Raw genomic sequence first — 21265 nt, forward strand, 5'->3', positions numbered from 1 at the left:
TTTTACAGCAGCACTTGAACACAGCTGCTGTGTCAATGGGCTTAGCTTTGAGTGAAGAGTTTGGTCCTACCACAACTTCACCACTCTGTTCTCTTCTGCACAGGTACAGAAAATCCCAGCAGGTGGGTTTGCTGCTCTGTTCCTTGGCTGTAGTTTGCTCCCTTGTGCTATTTGCATCTTAACTCTGACCAAGGAAGGACATTTGGAAAGAAGCACGATGCTTGCTTTAAAAAGTTAAAATAATATAATAATTAAAAAGATTGTCCAGCAAGTGAAAATGTTCGCTGTGAGGAATGCTCCTCCTGTGCTCCTGGCTTTTTTGTGTGCCTGTTCACCTGTGACCACAATCAGTGGGTGATATAGCAGAGAAAGGGGCAAGGGTGAAATTCTGGAGTCCAAAGGGACGTGTCTCCCAAAGGAGGTGTCACATGCTGTGCTGTGTGAGGCTGGCCCAGCTTTGAGTCAGCTGAGGGCTGGAGTTGTCCTGAAACCTGTTTGTGTTTCAAAGTTCACCTTGCTGAGGGCTATTTTAAATTTCCCAATGAACTGATTGAGTTGATAGCTGTCCTGCCAGGTCTGCTTTTCTTCCACAGAGGTAAGCCACGTCTCAATAAGGCCTGGGTTGTCTCAGGTGCAAAGTGTGATGGGCTGGCTTGGAGCCAGTCAGGAGTGTCAGAAACCTCTTTGTTGGGGTTCTGAGGGAACTCTGACCATCCCTCACATGTGTGCACACCCAGTTCTGGAGCTTCTCTGCTATGACTGTTCTTGGACCAGGGACTGGGCAGAGGAAGTGTGCCAAAGGGGCAAGGAGTGCCTTGTGTCATCTGTCTGTCTGTTGTGGAAGTTGTAGGAGCATTATGACATGGAACACTTTCTGTGAAATATTTTTGACAGAAAGCAATTCTGAGAAAGTAAGAAATAAGAGAAATGACAGTTCTCTTCTGTATTCTGAAATTAGGAAGAGCAGAGAAGTGGTGATTTGATTGTTTGTTGTTTGAAAATTAACCTAGAAACAAGCCAAACCATTTCCTCTTGTTGTTCAATCAATTCTCATGGGTGTTTGGGCAAAAGGCACAAGAGTGACTGACAAGAGTTGTGGGATGGATGAGTGGGCAGTGATGTGGGTTGAGAACTGGCAGAGCGCAGAGGGTCATCGTTGGCAGTGCAAACTCTGGTTGGAGACCTTTAAGCAGCGGTGTTCCTCAGGGGTCGGTGCTGGGTCAGGTCTTGTTCAACATCTTCATCAATGACCTTGATGAGGGGATGGTGGCCACCCTCAGCAAGTTTGCTGATGATACGAAGTTGGTAGGATTGGCTGACACGCCTGAAGGCTGTGCTGCCATTCAGCAAGACCTGGACAGGCTGGAGAGCTGGGCAGAAAAAAAAAAAAACGGATGAGGTTTAACAGAAGCAAGTGTAGAGTCTTGAATTTAGGGAGGAATAATTGCATGCAGAGGTACAGGTTGGGGGATGAGCTGCTGGAGGGGAGCTCTGCAGAGAGGGACCTGGGTGTCCTGGTGGACGACAGGTCGGCCATGAGCCAGCAGTGCCCTCGTGGCCAAAAAAGCCAATGACATCCTTGGGTGCATTGCAAAGAGCGTGGCCAGCAGGTCGAGGGAGGTGATCCTCCCCCTCTACTCTGCCCTGGTGAGGCCTCATCTGGAGCACTGCGTCCAGTTCTGGGCTCCCCAGTACAAAAAAAGGCAGGGATTTCTTGGAAAGAGTCCAGTGAAGGGCCTGGATCATCTCTGCTATGAGGAAAGGCTGAGTGAACTGGGTCTGTTCAGCCTTGAGAAAAGAAGACTGAGAGGGGGACCTGATCCAGGTCTATAAATATCTAAGGTGTGGGGGGCAGAATGGTGAGGCCGGACTCTTTTCAGTGGTGGATGGTGACAGGACAAAGGGAAATGGCCGGAAACTGCAGCATAGGAAGTTCCGCACAAATGTGCACAAGAACTTCTTTATGGTGAAGTGACGGAGCACTGGAACAGGCTGCCCAGGGAGGTGGTGGAGTCTCCTTCTCTGGAGATGTTCAAGATCCACCTGGACACCTACTTGTGTGACCTGGTGTAGGGAACCTGCTTTGGCAGGGGGCTGGACTCGATGATCTCTGGAGGTCCCTTCCAACCTCTACGATTCTGTGATTCTGTGACTCTTTGTGCAGTTGCCTGCTCCAATCTCAAGCCATTGGGATCAGAAGACTTCACTGCAGGATGCAGGTTTGGCTGTCTCCTGGCTGTCCCTTGGCTTGGAGATGGGGTCCCACAGTTTTGAAGCCCTGAGAGGAGTTGCTTACCCTTCAGTATTGTGCAGTTAGTTCATCTCAGCTGTCTACACTGACGCAGCCATGGGTTTGGCTCTCAGTTTCTCACTCAGCTCTATGGGTTCTCCTCCTGTGCTGTCCATTCTGCCCTTTTGCCTTGATATTACATTCGGTTGAGTTTTGCTGGGTTCTTGAGGCAAAATTTGGTTTGCCAGAGCAAAGATCCCAGCTTCCAGGATAAATCATATGCCAGTGGGTGGATATCTTGTGTGTGCTAAAGCTCTTCAGGACTGGCACATAAACCTGGCTGCTGCTAGCCAAGAAAGTTTGAACATGTGGAACCATGGGGTACAACTGGTGTTACGTGTTTTTCTTTGAGAAAAATGTTATTAGAAAGAAAATGGAGAGTCTTAGCCTGGAGAAAATGAAATAAGAAATGTGTAGAAATAAAGTAATGCAGGGCTTGGACTTTGTCGGTCTCTTTGAACCCAGGATTTCCTGTGACTGATGTCTGGGAACAGTTTCTGCTGGCTCATTATCACCTATTTGTAGGGTGATGCTTCCTTTTCTTCTCTGCTGCAGATGACAAAAGCTGCAAGTGAAGGGAAGTCTGTTGTTTTTACCTTCTTGCAGGCTATGAACTCATGAGTGTAGAAAATTACTTTTTGATAAAGGACAATATTTTTCTGAGAAGATAGCAATTCCTGACGTGGTTCTTCTGGTCACTGCAAGACCCTTTGTGCCACCTGGAAAATTAATCACATTTGTTAATACTGCTATTTTTCTGGCTACCTTGCATTCAGTGTGTGTTTGAACAGGAAGATGCCAGTGCAAAGGGCTGCGTTAGCTCAGCACTCCCAGAAAAACTAATGCTGTCATTCAGATTTGCTTGTCTCATTTCTAATTTGTAAAGCATTACTTTGTTGATTTATTCTCTCCTTTAAATTTAAAGAAATCTGGTGGATTACACATAGTTCTCATAATTTCAGTGTCACTACAGAGAAAGCTGCTGCTTTTGTCTTTACTGGGATTGTGTGATTTAAAGATGCTGTCTGGACACTTGTTCAGCACAAATAAATCATGCTCTTCCTACTTTTCTTCCTTAAAAAATGTCTTCCTTATATCCCATATAAATCTGCATTCTTATAGTTTGAAACCACTGCTCCTTGTCCTATCACAGTCTGTCCCTCTCCCTTGAGCTATTGAAAGGCTGCTAACGTGGAGGATATTGTCATATTTCTGCTTATTCCTCTTTGGAAGCTGTGGCAGAGGCACTATGGACCCAATGCCATTCCACCTTTCCAGTACACAGCAGATTGATTCACTGGACTTATTAAAAAATAAATGTTTGCCATGTCAGAACTAGAGAGGCTTTAAGGAAACACGGCACAGTCTGTGCAGACAAAGCAAAGGACATGAGGTAGAGGCTTACATCTGACATGGGAAAGCAACGAAACTGGTTCAGACGAGAGGAAGTCTGGATCAGTCTGAGCAAGAAAATTCTCCTGATATTTAAGAGCAGCTCGTGCTTTGCCAAGAGAAATGAGACTTGTTTTACCTGAGTTGAATGAGTCTGGGCATTATGGAGCTCTCTAATGGACAGAGGGCTGTGCAGGCTCACTGCCCTCCCTCTGCTCCCAGGAGCGTGGCTGCAGTGCAGACAGTGTGACATCCACAAGCCTGGCACCGCATCAGGTGAGCTTTGCAGATGCCTTTCAGCCCTGGCAGGGATCCCTGCCCCAGCCCAGCTCTGTGCATCACTACTTGGCGCAGATACCTGTGCAGGGGGCACACCTCACAGGCAGATTTTTGGCAGTGTTATGCCCTGCTGCAGGGATTTTCCCATGTTTTCCATCTCACAGACTGGCTGGCATCGCTCCCAGGCTCTGTGTCCCGCTTCCTGTCATACTGAAAGTGAAATCGAGTTGCTCTTAAAAGCAGGGAAAACCAGCAGCACGCCTCTGTCTGCAGTGCAATCAGATGTCTCCTGCAGGGCTCTGGATGTGGAGCTGCATGTCCTGAGCACACAGACACTGCTCAGGCACAGGAGGGCTTCCTGGGACTCACACATCCTTCAAGGTATTTACGCGGTGCTCTTCTCGAAGGTCCTGTCCTGCAGCTTCTCTTTTCCCTTCCTACCTGCTGGTTTCCTCTTCTTAAGGAGGCATTTCAGAGCAGGCACTAAAAGCATCTGTGGTGAGAGGGAAGCAGTCAGTGTGGTTTGGGTGTTCTCTGTGCATCATTCAGTGCATGCAACATCAGTGACTATCCTGTTCTTGTCACTGCAAAACCATAACAGCTTCATGAATCAGTGCAAATCTGTGTGAGTGACTGCAGGAGTTAATAAATCCACCACAGTATCTCCATCTTCACAGGACTCCAAATAATTTTCCCATGTGTAGATAACTGTTATTTCTTGTCCTCATAGCTTCTTAGTGATTTTTTTTTTTTTTTCTAATACCCCTTTTCCAAAATCACCATCCTGTTGTTTATATGGATAACAGCCATTTGATGGGTGGGTTTTGCAGCAGGCACCTTTGCAACTCTCCCTCTTTTCAGCGAGAAGCAGCCATGCATGCTGCTGCCTCTGCACCCCAAAAGGGACCTGTGGGGATCCTGATGGCTTTGGCTGCTAAACAGAGAACCGAAACAGAAAGCACCAGGCAGTAAAGATATTGGTTTTTTCATTTACAGAAACGAAAGCAGGGAAAGACTTCCTTCTACTCACCCCAACGTGCCGCAAACAGCAGAAATTCTCAGCTGTGTTTCCCAGTGGTTAATTGTGAAAGAGTTTTGTAAGAGGGATTCTGTAGAAGAATCTCCGTTGTTTGTTGGAGCTGAGGGGGACAGATTGCGTTTGCAGACTAGCTCTGCCAGTAGCTGTTTTGCCTCTTTCTCTGATTTTTCTCTTGTTTTTAACGTGTTGCAAAGGTTTGTTGAGTGGCATTCAGCAGATCAACCAATGAAGCTGGTACTTAAAACAGTACTGCAGTTCTTTCACGTAAAGTCCACTCTTCTTCCAGGAAACAGCTTCAAGTTAAAAGAAAAAAGTCTATAGCATCTTAGGAAGTTCTGTTTCTGCTGTAGTTTCTTTACTTCTTTCAGCTCTGTTGCTTTCTGCAAGCTGTTGGAAACTTAAATCCTCTTCCATGGGATACTAAGAGAACACAGAAGTTCTTTCTGAAACTTACAGTAACATCTAAATCTGTTCTGTATTGCATTACATCACCAGAGCAGTTGGACTTGACCACATAATCATATGCTGGAGAGCTCATTAAGCCATAAAACCTTGAGCTGCACATCCATGTGAGAGAGTGAGGAGGGGCAAGGACGCAGTGTTTACTGCTGGAGGAGAGTGTGATGATGTGTTGTTGTCAATTGGAGCAGCACCCATAGCCCTGTGAACATATGGGAGAAGGGAAAGTGCATTGTATTCCAATAGCTCTGAAACAAAGCCAGAATGCTTTTTTTGGGCTCCACTCACAGCTGATACTCAGCTCTTGATGCTAAAAGTGGTACTGTGCTGCTTGGGCTGGTCTGCATTTAGGGTTAGGCATTGCTTTGCTACAGTTCTGCAGCCAACTTCAGCAGTTCTGAAATTTGTACTGCCTTGAAGATGAAAGGGAGCAGAAAGAAAACTTGATGGAAAAATATTTTCTGTGCCAAGCGAATGTTTAGTTTTAGATCTGAGCACTTTAATGCTGACGGAAGTTTAAAATTGATGGCAGGAGGCATCAGAAGTGCAAAATCATGTATCTGCCCTAAGTGATACTGGGGGAGGAGGCAGAGAGAGCTGCTTGTTTTAGAAAAAAAGAGAGGAGGGGGAGAAGGAAGAAATCTTGATGAAGGGAAAGAGAATGGGAGATGTGCTGCAAGCAGTACAGGAGGAAAGGAGAAAGGAGGAGGCAACAAAGAGGGAGAGAAAACTCTGGGAGGGACTGAAAACTTCGGAGAAAACAATGTTGTTTGCTGTCAGATCTGTGGGCAAACAACTGCCAGTCTGTTAGTTGAGCAAATGTTCCAAGGACGAAGTTGGTGACAGCCCCCCTCAGTGCCTGCAGAGCAGGAGGAGACAGCACAGCCAGCTCATGCTTTGCAGAAAGAGGATTTAGGGAGAGCAGTGTGAAATAGCACTGAATGATTTGGTCTCTGTGCTTGTTTGGTGCTCTGGACATTTCGGGTATCTGTGGGGCCAGGAGAAATCCCTGCAGGTGGTGCACGGATGGAGCAGTGCTGAGTTGCATGGAGGAATTGGTCCCTTGTGTTGTGCTGAGTGGGACTGGGTGGGCAGTTGGGGCTGTCTTGTCTACTGGCAGCTGCAGGGGCTTCTATAGGGCTGGGGTGTCTCTTGCCCCATCTGCTCCTGTGGTCACAGTGGCACTTTGCAGCTCTTATCCAGCGCAGGGCGAGGGAGTTGAGCAGTTATTAATTCCTGCTGATTGAAAATTATCTTAATGAAAACTTTTAATTAAAAGCTCAGAAGGGCAGAACAGTTAATGTTTGCCACTGCCCCCCTAGTGAGCAAACCTAGGTGTTTTCCAGACAAATTACTTTTTTTCTCCTTCAGAAAATATAAGTTGTGTTTTATCTAAATCCACTTTCAGTGTCATTGGGATGAGCCAGGATGTTTTTCTCACTCTTTATTAAGAAATACTTTGGTTTTTATTTGCTTGAATTTTCATTTAGAAAACCTGATGGGAAATATCTGTTCAAATCAGAAATAAAAGCGTTGTAACAGTAAATATTTCAAGTTGGGTCATGCAAAGCAGTCACACAGGGCACAGCATCTTTCCTACCTGTCTGGGCATGTGTCTTTGGAAGTGGTGGCAAGTCACAAGAAGTGATTTGTTGTGTGCATTGCTGAGTGATATGCATGGATCTGGAGCATCCTGGTCAGTAAGGCTGGGAGGGATTTATCCTCTTCTGCAACAGGACTTTGTGGCTTCTGCTGCTGCAGGGGATCCAGGGCTGGAAATGAGCGTCAGCTCAGTGCTCCTTGCAGGGTGCAATAACAGCTGAGCAGCACAAGCGTTTCTTTGCTGAACTCCAGCATTCTCAACTTGAAGCTTCCCAGCACTCGGTCTGGAGGTTGTTTTCTTTTTTTGACTGGGGAAAGATAAGGAAGAGATGTAACAGCTGCTATTTGATGCCCACACAGGGAGATAACCCAGGGCTGGGTCGGGTGACCCTGCTGGGATCACGGAGGTCCATCAGTGCCCAGCAGCCCAATGGGCTCTGCCTGCATCCTATGGCTGTGCCTGCTGCTGCTGGCCCTGCCCACTCCACATGCAGGTGAGTCACCTTGCTGGACTCTTTGCCCTTCACTGTACTAATAGCTAGTAGTTATAAACACGCAAACTGTTGTTAGAAACTCAGTTATATCCAGCTGAAACTGAAATCGTGCAACAACTGAGATAAGAAGAAGGGGAAGGTGGTTCACTGTTGCAACTGCTTCACTTAGGAAGAATGACTCTTTGAATCCATCTGAAGTCAGGTGAGATTAGTCCTTTCTTACAGGACTAGCTCTTTACCAAGAGAGCCTGAAAGACTCAAACTCCTCTCCCAGCTCTCAATGCCCAGCGCACTCCAGCACTTCAGCCAGAATGTGCTGCTTGTCTGTAGAAGTGCTGCCTATGGGAATGCCAGACTGAAAGTGTGGCATTGATCGTGGGGCACTGATCATGGAGTCTGCCAGCTCAGCTGTCAACATATCTTGGGACAATGATATCTGCTGGAGATAGACCTGGTCGTAGGTTTGTGAAAGCATAGAAAATAAGGGGTGAATTATCTGAGCCTGTCTGAGCAGAGGATCTCTTAGCTCAAGAGAGATGTCTCTCAACTCACTTTCCAGGCAACCAGCTTCCTAGTTCAAACCCTAATGGCAGCAGGACGGAGTAGTATCCTATTTCTACTCCAAAAATTATTTGGGGAACTGGATCCAGTACCTAATAAAAATTTCCCATTGGCAGATAGTGCCTTCTAAGCCATAAGTGGGTTTGTCCACCAGAACTCAAGTCCCATTCTCCTAACACTAGGAGTCTGGGAGAAAACTGATAGGAAATGTTTTTTTTCCCCTTTGCTTTCTCCTGTAGGTGTTGCTGTGCCCAGAGCTAACCATGCTGAGAGGGCAGATGGCTCTCGCATCGTCAGAACCGCTGTGACAGTCTACTACTGTAAAGACTGTGGGGAAGAAAGATGCAAACCATCCGATTACGCAAATTTCGAAATAATCGGCAAAACAGAAAATGAGATATTTTCAAATGAAAATATTCAGCTGGTGATCAACGAAACACACATTACTATGTGTTTTCAGCAAGAAAACATGTTTCGTGATGGAGCTTATACCATTTTCTGGGAGAAGGACGAGGGGTTAGGAGAACCGTGTGGCTTCCTGAAGTCTGGAGGTAAATTCAGCTGGAAGTCTTTGTGGTACACCAAAAATCCCTGATTTTGACTTACAACCCTTGGTTGAAGATCTTAGAAATAATCCATATTTATAATTAACAATTTTACCTTTCAGATTCCTTTGAAGATAGGAGGCACAGCATGACAGAGATGGGAAAAATCTGCTGTGAAACACAGACAGATCATGTAAACCCTCAGAATGCCCTGACGTTCTACATTGGAGCGACAGATGAGAATACAGGTGACATCATTGATTATGGAGATCTAGATCAGTCTTTCCATAACATGTTTGTCTGCCTTACGTTTTGAGACAGTTTTGCTCAGTTTGCTGTGGCCAGTATTAAAACAGCTGTTCCAGAAATGTGTATGTTTAGGTTCATATCTACTGAGGTCTTTGGAATCCTGATCAAACGTCATGTTCTTAGTGGCAGCCTTTGAACTCATCATTGACGTGGCTGAACATCCTGTCTTTATCCAATCCTTGTATCTCAAACGCACGCTATCCAGAACCACACTGCTTTGAAAAATGTTTTTCCAGTGTTTGCTTTCTACATCTGTTTTTTAGCAAAACAGCAACCATCCAAACAAGTAAAACTGGCTAACTGTAAGATCACTGGAAGACTTCACAAAGCTATTCCTCATATTTTCGGTGTATGAGCTCTTATACCTATTGTGCTTGGTTATTTTGGATGATAGACGTATATGCCCTGATGGGAAGTCAAGAGATTGTTTTGGATGCTGATAGTCATTCTTCTGTTACAAGTATCTTCGTTAAGATATCCAAAGCCATGGGCCATTTGTTCCGTCCTTCATCAGTTCCATTTCCCATACCAGCCCTTATGGGCTGCATTGCGGGAGCGCTACCCACAGTTCCTCCCAGCAGATGCTTATGAGGCAGGCTGCTATCCTGGCACACTTGTTGAATTCTTTTGGATTCATTTTCTTCTGCTCTGCAGGTAATCACCAGTATTCAGTTGGTGAAAACAACCGAGCTGGCCTCACTGCCACGTTCCCGATTCTGGGAGTTTGTGTAGTTGGAGCACTGCTGTTCGCATGTTATTGCAAGAGGCAGTTCCAGAGACGTCAAGGTATGGTCTGACAAAACATCGTGTTCCTGTGGGTAACAGGCCTTCTCGATCAGCCTTGGGAGTGGAAAAGGAAGCATACAGGGTTTTATTTCTGGATCTCATTTTTAAAATAATTGTTTACAAAGTTGCCCAATGATGTTCATCATGAAGGGGATGCTTGGCCAGCCGGTGGCATGAAAATGGTTAATAAAAGGGGAAAAACAACTGCAGGCTTGTTAGTTCTGTTAGTTTTAATTCTTCTAAGTACATCCTTACTAATGCTGAGACTTAATTACTGTTGTTTTGCTAGGACATATCATAGTGCTCCAGCAGACTCCTCCAGGTAAGCAGTGGCTTTTTTTGGTTTAGTTATGGTAGCTGTTGAGATCGCATTGGTGCAATGGGAAGAGGGTGCTCAGAGAAGGACTAGGTGCATTCACTAGGATCACATTCAGTAGGTGCCTGTTTCCTCTCTGCATCAAAGCAATGTCAGCAGATTTTAATCCTGTAGCTCTGACCCTATGTTCTGATGAGACTCTGCAGTGGTTTTAAAACTCGTGTTGATCATTTACACAGTTCTAAAGGCACGTTTTTACCCTGACCTACATCCTTGACCCACCTCGGCTCCAGTGTTTACACGAGCCTATGTACTGCTAGAAGCTGACATGGCTCCTCTCAATTATTCAACTGCCCCATCCTATTTTAGGACCAAATGCTCCCGTTGGCTTTGCCATGCTGGTTCACTGTTTCTTTCCAGAGTCTAAGAATTGAATTTCTAATCTAATTTGTTTAAGGTTAACTTGGTTAGAAAGTATCTATAGCCTAAGCCTTTTATCTTGTGCTCCCTTTCTAGTGAATGGGGAGACACAGCTGTCTTGAAGGCGATTTGTCTTACCTGTGGAGGTGCCTGTTTCTCTCTGGTGACTACAAGGGAAGCCAGTGATAACAAGCTGAGTCTAATGAGTTTCTGCAGGTAGATAAAACACAAGTTGATCTGTGAAGAATGTTAATTACACAAGTGCTTGCATAACTCAGTAAGGATAGTGCAATGATAGCATCGCTGTAGTTGTGATTAAGACATGGAAATAAACATACTGCTGGGATATGCAAAAATATACATCTAGTGGCTCTCTGGAGGTTCTGCCCTCTGGTGTCATACTCGCTTATGATTCTCATTGAAATCAACCTACACCTTTGACCTCACAGCTATTTTTCCTTCAATTCTCACCTGCTAGATTAATCAAACAAGTTTCTGAAAGCAAAAACTTCATAGTTACTCGAAACACCATCTACAAAAGAGAAAGTGCCAGCCGTGTGCCCCTCAGCAATGAAGCACAGCCGCCAACTGAAGAAACACTTCCAGGCAAGATCTCATAGTACCATTCACAAATGTGCCTTCACCGCTCTCAAGCATTCCCTGAGGACCGAGTTTGCCCAATATGTTCAGCTCCAGGCCTTCATCAGCAATGCCAGAAACTTCCTGGAGCTCCTGTTCTCCCCTGGTGCTTGGCTGAGGGCCACCATCATCACAAGGATGAGCAGCACAGGCTTAGACCAGCTGACTCCTCTTAATGGATGATCTGACAGTTTCAACCATGCAAACCAGCAGTTTGGAAAACTGCATCTGTGCTCAGGAGAAGCGTGCATTGAGGTGTTCTCTATGTGTTCTCTGTGTCATAATGCAACAGCATGGCTGTGGCTCTTCATCCTTTAGCTCCCAAGTGGTCTCTGCATTTACATAGGAAAGCATTCAGTGCGGTGACTGATTTGGTTAGGGAGAGAGGCCTGATCTTCAAAGCAGATGACCAAAACCGAAACTGAAAAGTTAATAATCACTAATGACAGCAAAAGATATGTTAAAAATTAACTTCAGAAATACAGAAAAGTGTTTGTTCTTCTATTTCACTCTTGTTAGATGCAGGAGACTAGTGCTTCCCGCAACCCCAGCCATAGCAGTGGGGGATTTACGCTCCTGCTGACCAAAAATAATCTTAGCTCTCTAATGTGGTCTTCTAATATGGAGAGATTTATTTTTCCCATATGTATCTTCATGTTCTTAGGTGCAGTGTTCAAATTGATGGTTGATGCTCTTTTTTTTGTAGGCTTTTTTTTTTGTTGTTGTACACCCTCAGGTTCTGAGTTCTTTGGGAAAGGGGCAACAAGATATTTGAGAACTTACATCGTATTAACTTGAGAGATTCAATAGTGAACAGATTTAATTTCTAATCTTTAACACCAGTTGGAGCCAGAGAGCTGGTCAAGTTTTTAGAATGAAGATTACCAGCATGATTCTGCCCAGTGACAACTGTTCAGCTGTCAGTCACGAGATGCAGTCCCAAGCTGGTCCTTGTGACTCACCCAGATGCCTTTCTTTGCTTTTCTTCTGCCTTCCTGCTGCTATTGTGCAGCTGTGATGTTGAGAGTTGTCACTACCAGCTGTTTACTTTGTGTCTCCTGGGCTCTGTTTTCCTGGTAACACCAATTATCCAGTGTCTTAGGGAAAAATTACTTTAGTGATTTATGCTTTTTGCTCAGAGCAAATGATTTATGCTGCTTTATGTGAGCTTTTACAAATAAATATATGCATGCAAATACACATTTCTTAAATAAAGATTGATTGAAAATACCTGGCATCTTGACTCAGTAGATGGCATAGTTTGACAACTGTAATTTTGTTTTCATGAGTTTTGTGTTCTTATACTCATAAAATTGTTAAGGTTGGGAAAGACCTTTACATCATCCAGTCCAACCATCCACCTACCACCAATAGTCCCTCACTGCCACATCTCTATGGTTCTTGAGCAACTCTGGGGACAGTGACTCCACCTCGCTGGGCAGCCTGTGCCAATGCCTGACCACCCTTTTAGAGAAGAAGCAAGCTGAACCTCCTATGGCTAAATGCTCGTGGCAATACAATGTCAACTTAAAAGTTGGCTATTCACTGGTAACCCTGTTGATCATGTTATCTTTTGGCTTGTTTATCTCCTTGCATTCCCATGTGAATTTGGATTTCTTCATGATAGTTGATGAAAAATTCTCAGCTTTTGAGCTTTCAAGAATTCTTTGGGAACACGTTTGCTCCCTGTCCATTCACAGAGATAACTATCCTGCAAGAAGAGCTGTTCCTCGTTATCAGGAGCAAGGAGTATCTGGGATTTCCTTTTGCTGATGGTTAGCAGGTACAGAACATCTTTCAGTGGGAAGCCAGATCCACATAGGAAGGACACAGCATAGAAGCATAGAATACCCTCAGATGGAAGAGACCCACAGGATTGTCAAGTGCAACCCTGGCTAGCACCCAAAATTTAAACCCTGCATCTGAGAGCCATGTCACACAGGTAAGGCAGTGGGAGCACTGATTGTCTGTATCCATCGTGCTGAGTGCCCACGCTTCCAGCAGGGTGACCACATTGATAACATCCTGACACGGCAGGGTGAGAAGCAGCTCTGAGCCCACCTTCCTACAGCTGGCTGCACTCAGATGTGGGTGCTTCTATTCACAAGTTAGGGGTTGTTCTAGAAGCTGTGGGCGTTGTATGAAGCGAAGTGTGAAGTCAGAACCTCTGTTTATAAATCTTTCCCCACTCTCCTAATCAGTTGCTGGGGAGAGGGAGCTACTTTCATTTAGTAAACAGCTGGTGTAGCTGGAAGGTAACAGGCCAAGTTGTGGCACGCAGCACTTTTAACTCATCAGTTGAGTTAAATTGAGAAGATCAGCTGAAAAGTCTTTGAAGATGCAGTGGACGTCCCCTCTCGCATTTGTGCATCTCTTACTTCTGCTTCTCCCATTCTTCCCTGGCCAAAATGGTACGTACAACATAGCTGCTCTTACATTTTCTTCACTCAGTGATTTTCTTCTCCTTTCTTCCTTTTTTCTTCCTTTCTTTCTTTCCCTCCTTCCTTCTTTCCTTCTCTCCTTAGTTTACCCTCTGGATTATTCACCATTAGCAGTTGGAACTTTGAAAAAACATGCTCTGAAATTTTAGAATGCATTTTTCAGAAAAAATAAACATAAAAAAAGCAGAAAAACATTCTGCTTAAAAGTTCGCTCTTCTAAACAAAAGTAACCCTCTGTAGAAATAGCAGATGATGTTCTCCTAGTAATGCAGTGTGAATTGTATCTGTATTCTCAAGGCTGACATGGAGAGACCACTGCTGGATAGAAATGAATGGTGATACTTAGTATGGATGTGATCGTGGAAAGTGTAATAAAGGTGTACTAGAAAAATCAGATGTTGTATATTGTTGTAGCTACTGAGAGCACAAGCTGGAGGCACACTTGGGGAAATCAGGATGTCTAAAGGGAAGGAATAGTGAAAAAAGAAGCCCTAAGCAGGCAGGTAGCTCCTTTATTTTCCCCCGTGATCTCAGGTCTGTTTTCACTGATAATAACTGGGAAGGATGGTGACTTGAGGAAAAAAAAACTTTCCAAAAATCAGCATATTTGAAATGAAGATGCTTTGAAACTGATGGTAATAGGAAGTGTTTTTGCCGTGGTTGCTGCTGGTTGTTAAGGAATTCGTATTGATTTCTGCAAATATAATTTAATTCTTGAACTTCTTTTTTTGTTTTTTTTTTAACTCTGATCTTTTGGAGAAATTGATTGACTGGCTGTGGCTGCTTGCCTTCAACTACTTGGGTTATTATATCACATAAATGGGATTCAGCTTAGGAGTGCTGATTTTAAGGCTGATGGGGATGAATTCCTGAGCTTTCTTTCCCAGCTCATTAAATCAAAACACTCTGCACTTCTCCAGCCTTCTCAATTGCCCACTTTCTCTTTTACTTTGAAAAGTAATTGCCAACGACTCGTGGATTGCTTTAATTCCCTAGAGGGAGGATGCAGAATGTTCTCCTTTCCGGGCAGGTTGGATTAACTTAGTGTATCTAAATTCCGATGATGTCTACCTGTTTTTGACTTCTGTGATTGCTCCTTTATTAAGGTGAGTTGTTTAAAGTATGTAGGGCACCTTAATCATCTCATAAACACAGAACACTCAACTCTTTCTATACTGTTTTCTTATCAGATATGCAATAGACTCTTTCATTTTTCTTTTCTTGCTTGGAATGCAATTTCCTTTACACGTTTGCCATTTGATCTTGATTCTTCTCTGTTCACTCTGTAAGCACTTTTTTTTCAGTTTCTTGTTATTTTCAGGTCATTAGAGAAACTCAAATGGTCTCCTTACATATTTTTATACCTTTGTTTCTTAATACAGGCTGTAGTATCACACCTCCTGCTGCTCTCTTCCTGTGAAACTACATTATCGAGTTTCCTGATTTCCCACTAAAGCTTAATTTTTCTTTGACATCCAAAATTTTCTTCTATTCTCTGCCATTCTGTCACTCCTTTGAACTCCAGATTTAGATCCTCAGCCAGCTCCGATTATTGAGATCAGTTCAACGAGCTTCATATTTTAACAGCAAATAGTGGGAACCCATAGATCAGATTACATTTTTTTGCATGAGGGGCAGAAGCCATTTTCAGGGGGTCCAAAGTCTTTTAAGCTTTGGGAAGATATTGAGTCATGCAGGTCAATAGGAACAAAAGGCACAGTAGGGTTTAGGACAGGCGAAAGATTATATGCATGGAATAGGAAGGGTGAGGTTCAGGCTTACGGCTGTTCTGCTGAAAAATTAGTTATATTTGCAAATTACCTTAATATAAATACATCGAGACATTATAATTTCCATTGCATTTCTTATTTGTAGGTAAAGAAAATGTATTTACTGAATGGCCAGCAGACATTATCAGTGTTTGGGAAGGAGACTCCATTAACATAACTTGTTCAAAGAACAGTTCAGAAAATGAAGTGGGGACATACTTGAAGACTAGCAGACCGCCAGCCAATATTGTATACATTTCCAGCAGGAACACCTCATTTATACATCCGAATTTTACTAATCGCATCACGTATTTAAATGAAGGACCCAATCTCACCATCACTGTGCACAACGTACGGGAATCTGACTCAAATACCTACCTGTGCACCAGCTATATAACAAAAAACGACCGTCACATCAAGCGAGAGTGGATGTCGGTCACTGTGGTCGTGAAAGGTACGGTGGTTCCACTCTATGTCTTGTGAATTAACAAATACAGGGATTGGTTTTGAATAACAGATTGGGACGAAAGCAGAGAGTCTAACAGAGCGCTATGCATGCTTGCTCAGGTAATGTCTTGGTTTGAAGTGTACGTCTGTTCCCTGAAAAGATGCAGAAAACACATCAGCTAGAACACTATCAATAAACCCCCTAAAGCATCAATTCATGATTAATTTAATTCTTGCTACAGATTTACAGTGAGTCAGAGGCGTTGCTGCAGAAGTTTGCAAACAGTGAGAACCCATGGCTGTTCTTACAGCAGTCTGAGAAATTTTTATGAACATCTGGCAAAGCAATGAACCATTTTTCTGGTAGCAGACTTTGCAAATCTTTTTTTGTTTTTACCATTCCACCATAAATGAGAATGCAGCGATAAGGAGGAAGCTGGTGCTAGGTGCTAGGCAGGGCTTGTGGGTTAGTTGTCAGTGATACAGGGATTCTTGTTTTATCTCTTTTTAGAGGAAACTTCCCTGTTCATAGTCATTTCTGGTTAGGAGAAGAATTCTTCTGTCATTTTCTTCTTCTATTTTCTGCTCTTTTCCTTTTCCCTTTTTAAATTTTTATTTTCATTGGAAGCGGGTTGAGATGTTCTTCAGAAGATTATTCTCAGACACACCTGCATTTCTGGTGAGAGCCTCTAACCTGGAAATATCTGTACTAAAAATGACAGCTTTCTTTCTTTCCAGTCCGCAAGGAATGCGAGAATTAATTTATTGCTGGATCAGTAATGGGCATTCAAATCTACTTATCACATTCTTCCTTAGGCTTCTCTTTTCAGGTTTCTTCACTGTGTTTTCTCAAACGAATTCCATCTTGTTGGCTATGTACAGTTTCTCCAAATTATGTTTTAAAATTATCTTTTGTATCTTTTTGATTCTGAACCTCTTCTCTGAAATGATTGCAAGCTTTCCAGAGTTATCTCTGCACAAAAGTGATGTGTTGTCTTTATTCCCTTGTCTACATTGTTAATGATAACATCACAAAGTATGGAGTATACTGAAAGTGTGCAGAGATTTAGCCTTAAAATATATATATATATATATCAAAATTTCTGTGCTTTGTTTTTTCTCTATTTGTTCCCCAGTTAAAATGCGGTGTGTTTTTGTGGTAGCCATTAATCTCTTTTTTTTTTTTTTTTGTAGCTAAAACCAATGGGGTCATTGAACAGTCACCACTGTCTGCCCGTGCTCAACAAGGAGAGTCTATCAGCATTACCTGTGTGTTGAAAAGCTCGTTTGAAGATGAATGGATCGTGTTGCTCAAGACTCACATGCAACCTGAAAAAGTGTTCTATGTATCGAGTCAGAACACTACAACTATTTTTCCCACTTTTGCTAATCGCCTGGAGTATTCAAAGCAAGAGAAGAAACTAGTGATAACTCTGCACAACCTACAGGAAAATGACACTGACGTATACGTATGTGCTGCAGGGCTGAAAAATTCCTCTCTCTTTGTCAATGAAAGTGGCACCATGGTGCTGGTTAAAGGTACTGTTTGTTTAACCATAAATAACTGTAGGCATGCTAGAAAACAAAAGGCAGAGTAAAAGCTTGCAGAACTTTAGTTAAGCCAGGTAGAAAGGCTGGGAAAAGCACTCGGAGTCCCCTGCACTGTTGTATTCCAAGTCCTAAATAAGCACCATGCTTCTACCTGCCACTGAACAACCAGAAGGGGATTTTAAAAGGGGAAACTGTCCATAATCTCCTATCTTAACAAAGAAAAAGGTTCAAATCAGACAATAATCTCTCCACTATGTGAAAAGTCTGTTTAAGAAAATGAATTGGTGCTTTGAGCATCAGTTCTATCACCTTAATGGGGCTTCATGTCTCTTAGAAACCATTCACTGTTGCAAGTCTATGCTAGGAAGTACAGAACAAGTCCTCAGGCATTTACTTAAAGCAACAAAGATAACAAAGATGATCTCTTATTATACACTGAGCAACCTGTAAGCATATTTTACAGAGCCAGGGCGTATTTTACAGAGCCAGGTTTTTGATCTGCAGGTTAGTGTTGTATCTGTTTTTAAGATGAAGATGACAACAGCAGTGTAACACTTGATTTTGATGTTACCTGTGCAGTTTATTCATTGGACTTTGATGGGATCTTTGAGCAATTAAACAAAGGCTTATACAGATATTATGAGCTGTGAAGATCTATTTGCAGCCTGAAAATTCCATAATAAAATTAAAATTCTACCTCTCCTCATTTTTATACTACTACTAATACAATTCCACATGCAGGTGGGAAGCAGACAGAATGCAGTATCGGTTCCTTGGCCATCTACACTCCTACCATTGTGGTAGGAGTGCTGCTATTATCTACAGTGATTTTCTACATCTTGAACCGTGTCAATGTAAGTATGCTGTTACCACGCAAAAAGCAAATCTGAATCCAGGTTGAGTGAATAGGTGTGTTTTCAATTACAGCCAAAAGTATTGTGTTAAATAGCAATTGAGTAAGCAAACAGTTGATAAACGTAAGGTTTTGTATTGTTTCCTCCTTCCCTTGTTTAATGTCTGCTAGCTGTAAGTTTTTGGAGGTAATTACTGTTTTCTTATGTTTCTGTAGCATTTAGTAAACTATGAGATAGTGTTTGCTTTTCCACAGGGAAACCTGGGTAAGTTCTGCAGTCAACAACACAACCATGCATTTTATCTATTTCCCCAAATGGTGCAATTCTTTATTCTGTTTTGCTTCTATTAATTTGTTGTCAGTCGTGACAAGAAACTTCACTAAGATATTTTTACATCCTTTTTTTAAAATTATTATTATTTTTTATTTTTTTTTCAGAAAGCACCCAGAATTTTATTCACTTTGGGGTTTTTTTACACTCCATAAACATTACTCAGTTGTCAGGGTCAATTCCCAGGTCAGACTCTTGTGTTGTACTTGTAGCTTCAGAACAGTGAAAAATGGTAGCATTATATCATTGTGGAAAAATCAAGGCTGTGGGAGCTGATCTTTTGCTGCATTGGTAATGAACAAAAATTTACAGATAAGCATTATTTATGTTGGGACTCCAATTACATCCAAATCTTGAAGGAACTTTTAGCAGGATTGCATAAGGCTGACAGTGCAGAGTGAAATGATTGGGTCATGTTTCCACATAAATCTCTAAGATGTTATTGTATTCCAAGAGAAGTTTAGCAGCATGTTTTTTCACAAGCAACTGGACTACTAGAAGATAAGCTGGCTCCATTTCAAGCTCTCTTCTTAATGGCTGCTTGCTTTGTTTTTCAGGTGAAGAAATTTTTCCAGAAAAAGAAAACAAATGTAGTGTATGAAGACATGTCTTTCAGTTCTAGAAGCAACACCTTAGTCAGAACTAACACTTACTCAACTGACAATTAAGCTGCTGTGAGCTGATACCACACGTGGATCGACTGTTCCTTTTCAGGTGTCTCCAAGAGCTGCCTTAGCAACTTGATGTAGTAGTTGAACAAGAAATGCTATTACCTACCCTCTTTAGCAGAAGGAAAAATCTGCCTTATTTCCAAAGCTGTTTTTACTTGTTTTGACTGCTTGTGAAATACCTCTTACTTTTTCATGTATAGAAAAGATGCAGACACATGTATTTGCACATATATTTGCAGCACGGTGTGGGAAGCAGAATTTTTGGAGTGTGCATTTGGCTGTAGGCAATATGTGAGATTGTTTCTTAGACTGATAGGTAACCGTTATGGGGAAGTTGTGATGGTTTGAGAAGTCTGGTTCTGAGCTCAGGAAGACCATAAGACCATAAGAGGTTTGATTAATAGTATGCAATAGATTCACTTATGAATGGAGTATGGCTTTCATAAATGTCTGTGTGAGTCTGCTCAAGAGCTCTGGTAGATAAAACTACTCACAAGTTAAAGCGAATTCTGAAGAGAATTCAGAAACTTGGGAACAGAGTACATTAGGAGTGAAGGGCTGGATATGTATGGGTTTAGCTCTTCAGAGATCAGAATGGTCCAATAAAATTGCACTCAGTTGTAGCTATTAAATTAGTGACCTTGTTGGAGATATGGACTGTGTCGACATGCAAAGTGCTTAGACTTGGTGCATGATGTCTTGGTAGGAAAGCAGAAATATGTGATTTGCTGGTGTTGCCTCAAATCAAGATGCCTTAAAAATGACACCGCAGATTGTAATTCTCCAGGCTGGTGACTTTAGATGGTAAAATATAGGGTTAACTAATCTGGGATAAAAGTAATGCCAGCATCCCAGCCTGGGCACAGCTGAGTCTGATCCAAAATCACTCTTAAGGGAGAGTTTAGCAAAAAACTTTCATCAGCTGTACATTTTAGTTGGTAATGGCTTGGAACCCTTATGGATAAGCACAGGTCTCCACAGCTGAGGAAAGGTAACAGTTGTCCTCAGGAGCATTGGGTTTTGGGGAGTTGGGTCAACAGTGCAAAGGACAGTTTACAATTTTGCATGCCCAGAAGAATATCAAACTGCCTGAGTAAGAGGCAGGATTGACAGGAGTGCCTTGTGGCATCTGAGGACAGGCTAGAACTAGGGTCTTTCTTTACTGATGTGTCTGTTTCTTTTTTGAGGGACAAGGGTTGGTTTGCCATTCACAAATGTGCTTAGCTGGTGCTGAACGAGGCACACGAGGTCTTCCATGACAAGCCTGCTGCTTGGGAAAGGTCATTTCCTTTAAACGTCACTCGTGAAATGCTGTGCACCAGATCCAAGGGGGAAATCTGTTCATCCAAATGTCTGGTGGGTCTGGATTTCCCTTGGTGCAGAGGAGTGTCTGTTGACTGCAGATCCTGCAATTGTCACGTGGATAAACTGATGCTTCCGATCTGCGCCCCGGGGTTTTACAGTTACCTGTTACTTTTGTACGTGCATTAAGGACTGTTTTATGTATTTTGAAAATGAATGCTAGATAATTAATGGACTGTTTTGTGTAGATTATAATTTAAAATAAAGTGGAACAAAGGGGTTTTTTGTTTTTTGTTTTAAATTTTCACCTACCAGCACTTCAAATAAAGCATGATAACCATTTTCCTCTTTATCTACAAAGTCTCTTCTGTTTGTTTGTTTATTTTTTGAACAGCACTAAATTGCTCATCACTGAACTAAACGCAGCAAAACACTTTGAAAGTTGTGTACTCATGCAATCCTTTAGTGGCAGGTAAGACAATGCTCCTAAAATACCAGAAGTGTCAAATGGTGTTGGGGAGGAATTGGCACGTCCCTTGGACGGCCCTTTAACCATGGCACTTGCTAGATCTAGAGCAGGAGATGGCATCCTGCCACTGTGGGCTCTGTCTAATGTATGTATTGTGTCTTTGCCTTCCTTGTTGCAGGAGTGCTGAAGGACATTTCAGAGGAAAACAGGCAAAGTTTGGAAATAAATCTGCTATTCCTGTTCCCACAGTTGAGCAGCTGAGACAGGCAGACGTTTTGTGGGCCATTTCATGAGTCAGTG

General features: G+C 42.8%; 2 protein-coding genes across 5 annotated transcripts; both read left to right on the forward strand.

Moving 5' to 3' along the window:
* Positions 1-507: 507 nt before the first annotated feature.
* LOC122168239 lies at positions 508-12361 on the forward strand. Of its 4 annotated transcripts, XR_006171215.1 has the most exons (8): positions 4256-4342; positions 7422-7555; positions 8356-8667; positions 8784-8909; positions 9625-9756; positions 10046-10078; positions 10589-10708; positions 10971-12361. XR_006171215.1 is itself a non-coding variant. In XM_042833415.1 (7 exons), exons 2-7 carry the CDS (start codon positions 7492-7494, stop codon positions 10612-10614), a joined length of 693 nt encoding a protein of 230 aa, XP_042689349.1. In that variant the 5' UTR covers positions 508-595; positions 7422-7491; the 3' UTR covers positions 10615-12361. The 4 variants fall into 4 exon arrangements, 3 of the variants coding, with proteins under 3 accessions (XP_042689349.1, XP_042689348.1, XP_042689351.1); XM_042833415.1 differs by lacking the exon at positions 4256-4342 and adding an exon at positions 508-595 and having other exon boundaries at positions 10589-12361; XM_042833414.1 differs by having other exon boundaries at positions 10589-12361.
* A 765-nt stretch (positions 12362-13126) lies between these two features.
* CD7 (CD7 molecule) lies at positions 13127-20848 on the forward strand. The gene is made up of 5 exons (XM_042833457.1): positions 13127-13542; positions 15448-15795; positions 16983-17327; positions 18081-18193; positions 19081-20848. Exons 1-5 carry the CDS (start codon positions 13470-13472, stop codon positions 19189-19191), a joined length of 990 nt encoding a protein of 329 aa, XP_042689391.1. The 5' UTR covers positions 13127-13469; the 3' UTR covers positions 19192-20848.
* The last annotated feature ends 417 nt before the right edge of the window (positions 20849-21265 follow it).

This window comes from Centrocercus urophasianus, unplaced genomic scaffold (assembly GCF_019232065.1).
Source record: "Centrocercus urophasianus isolate 14NV4802_14NV808 unplaced genomic scaffold, USGS_Curo_1.0 seq_41, whole genome shotgun sequence".
Classification (NCBI taxonomy): Eukaryota; Metazoa; Chordata; class Aves; order Galliformes; family Phasianidae; genus Centrocercus; species Centrocercus urophasianus.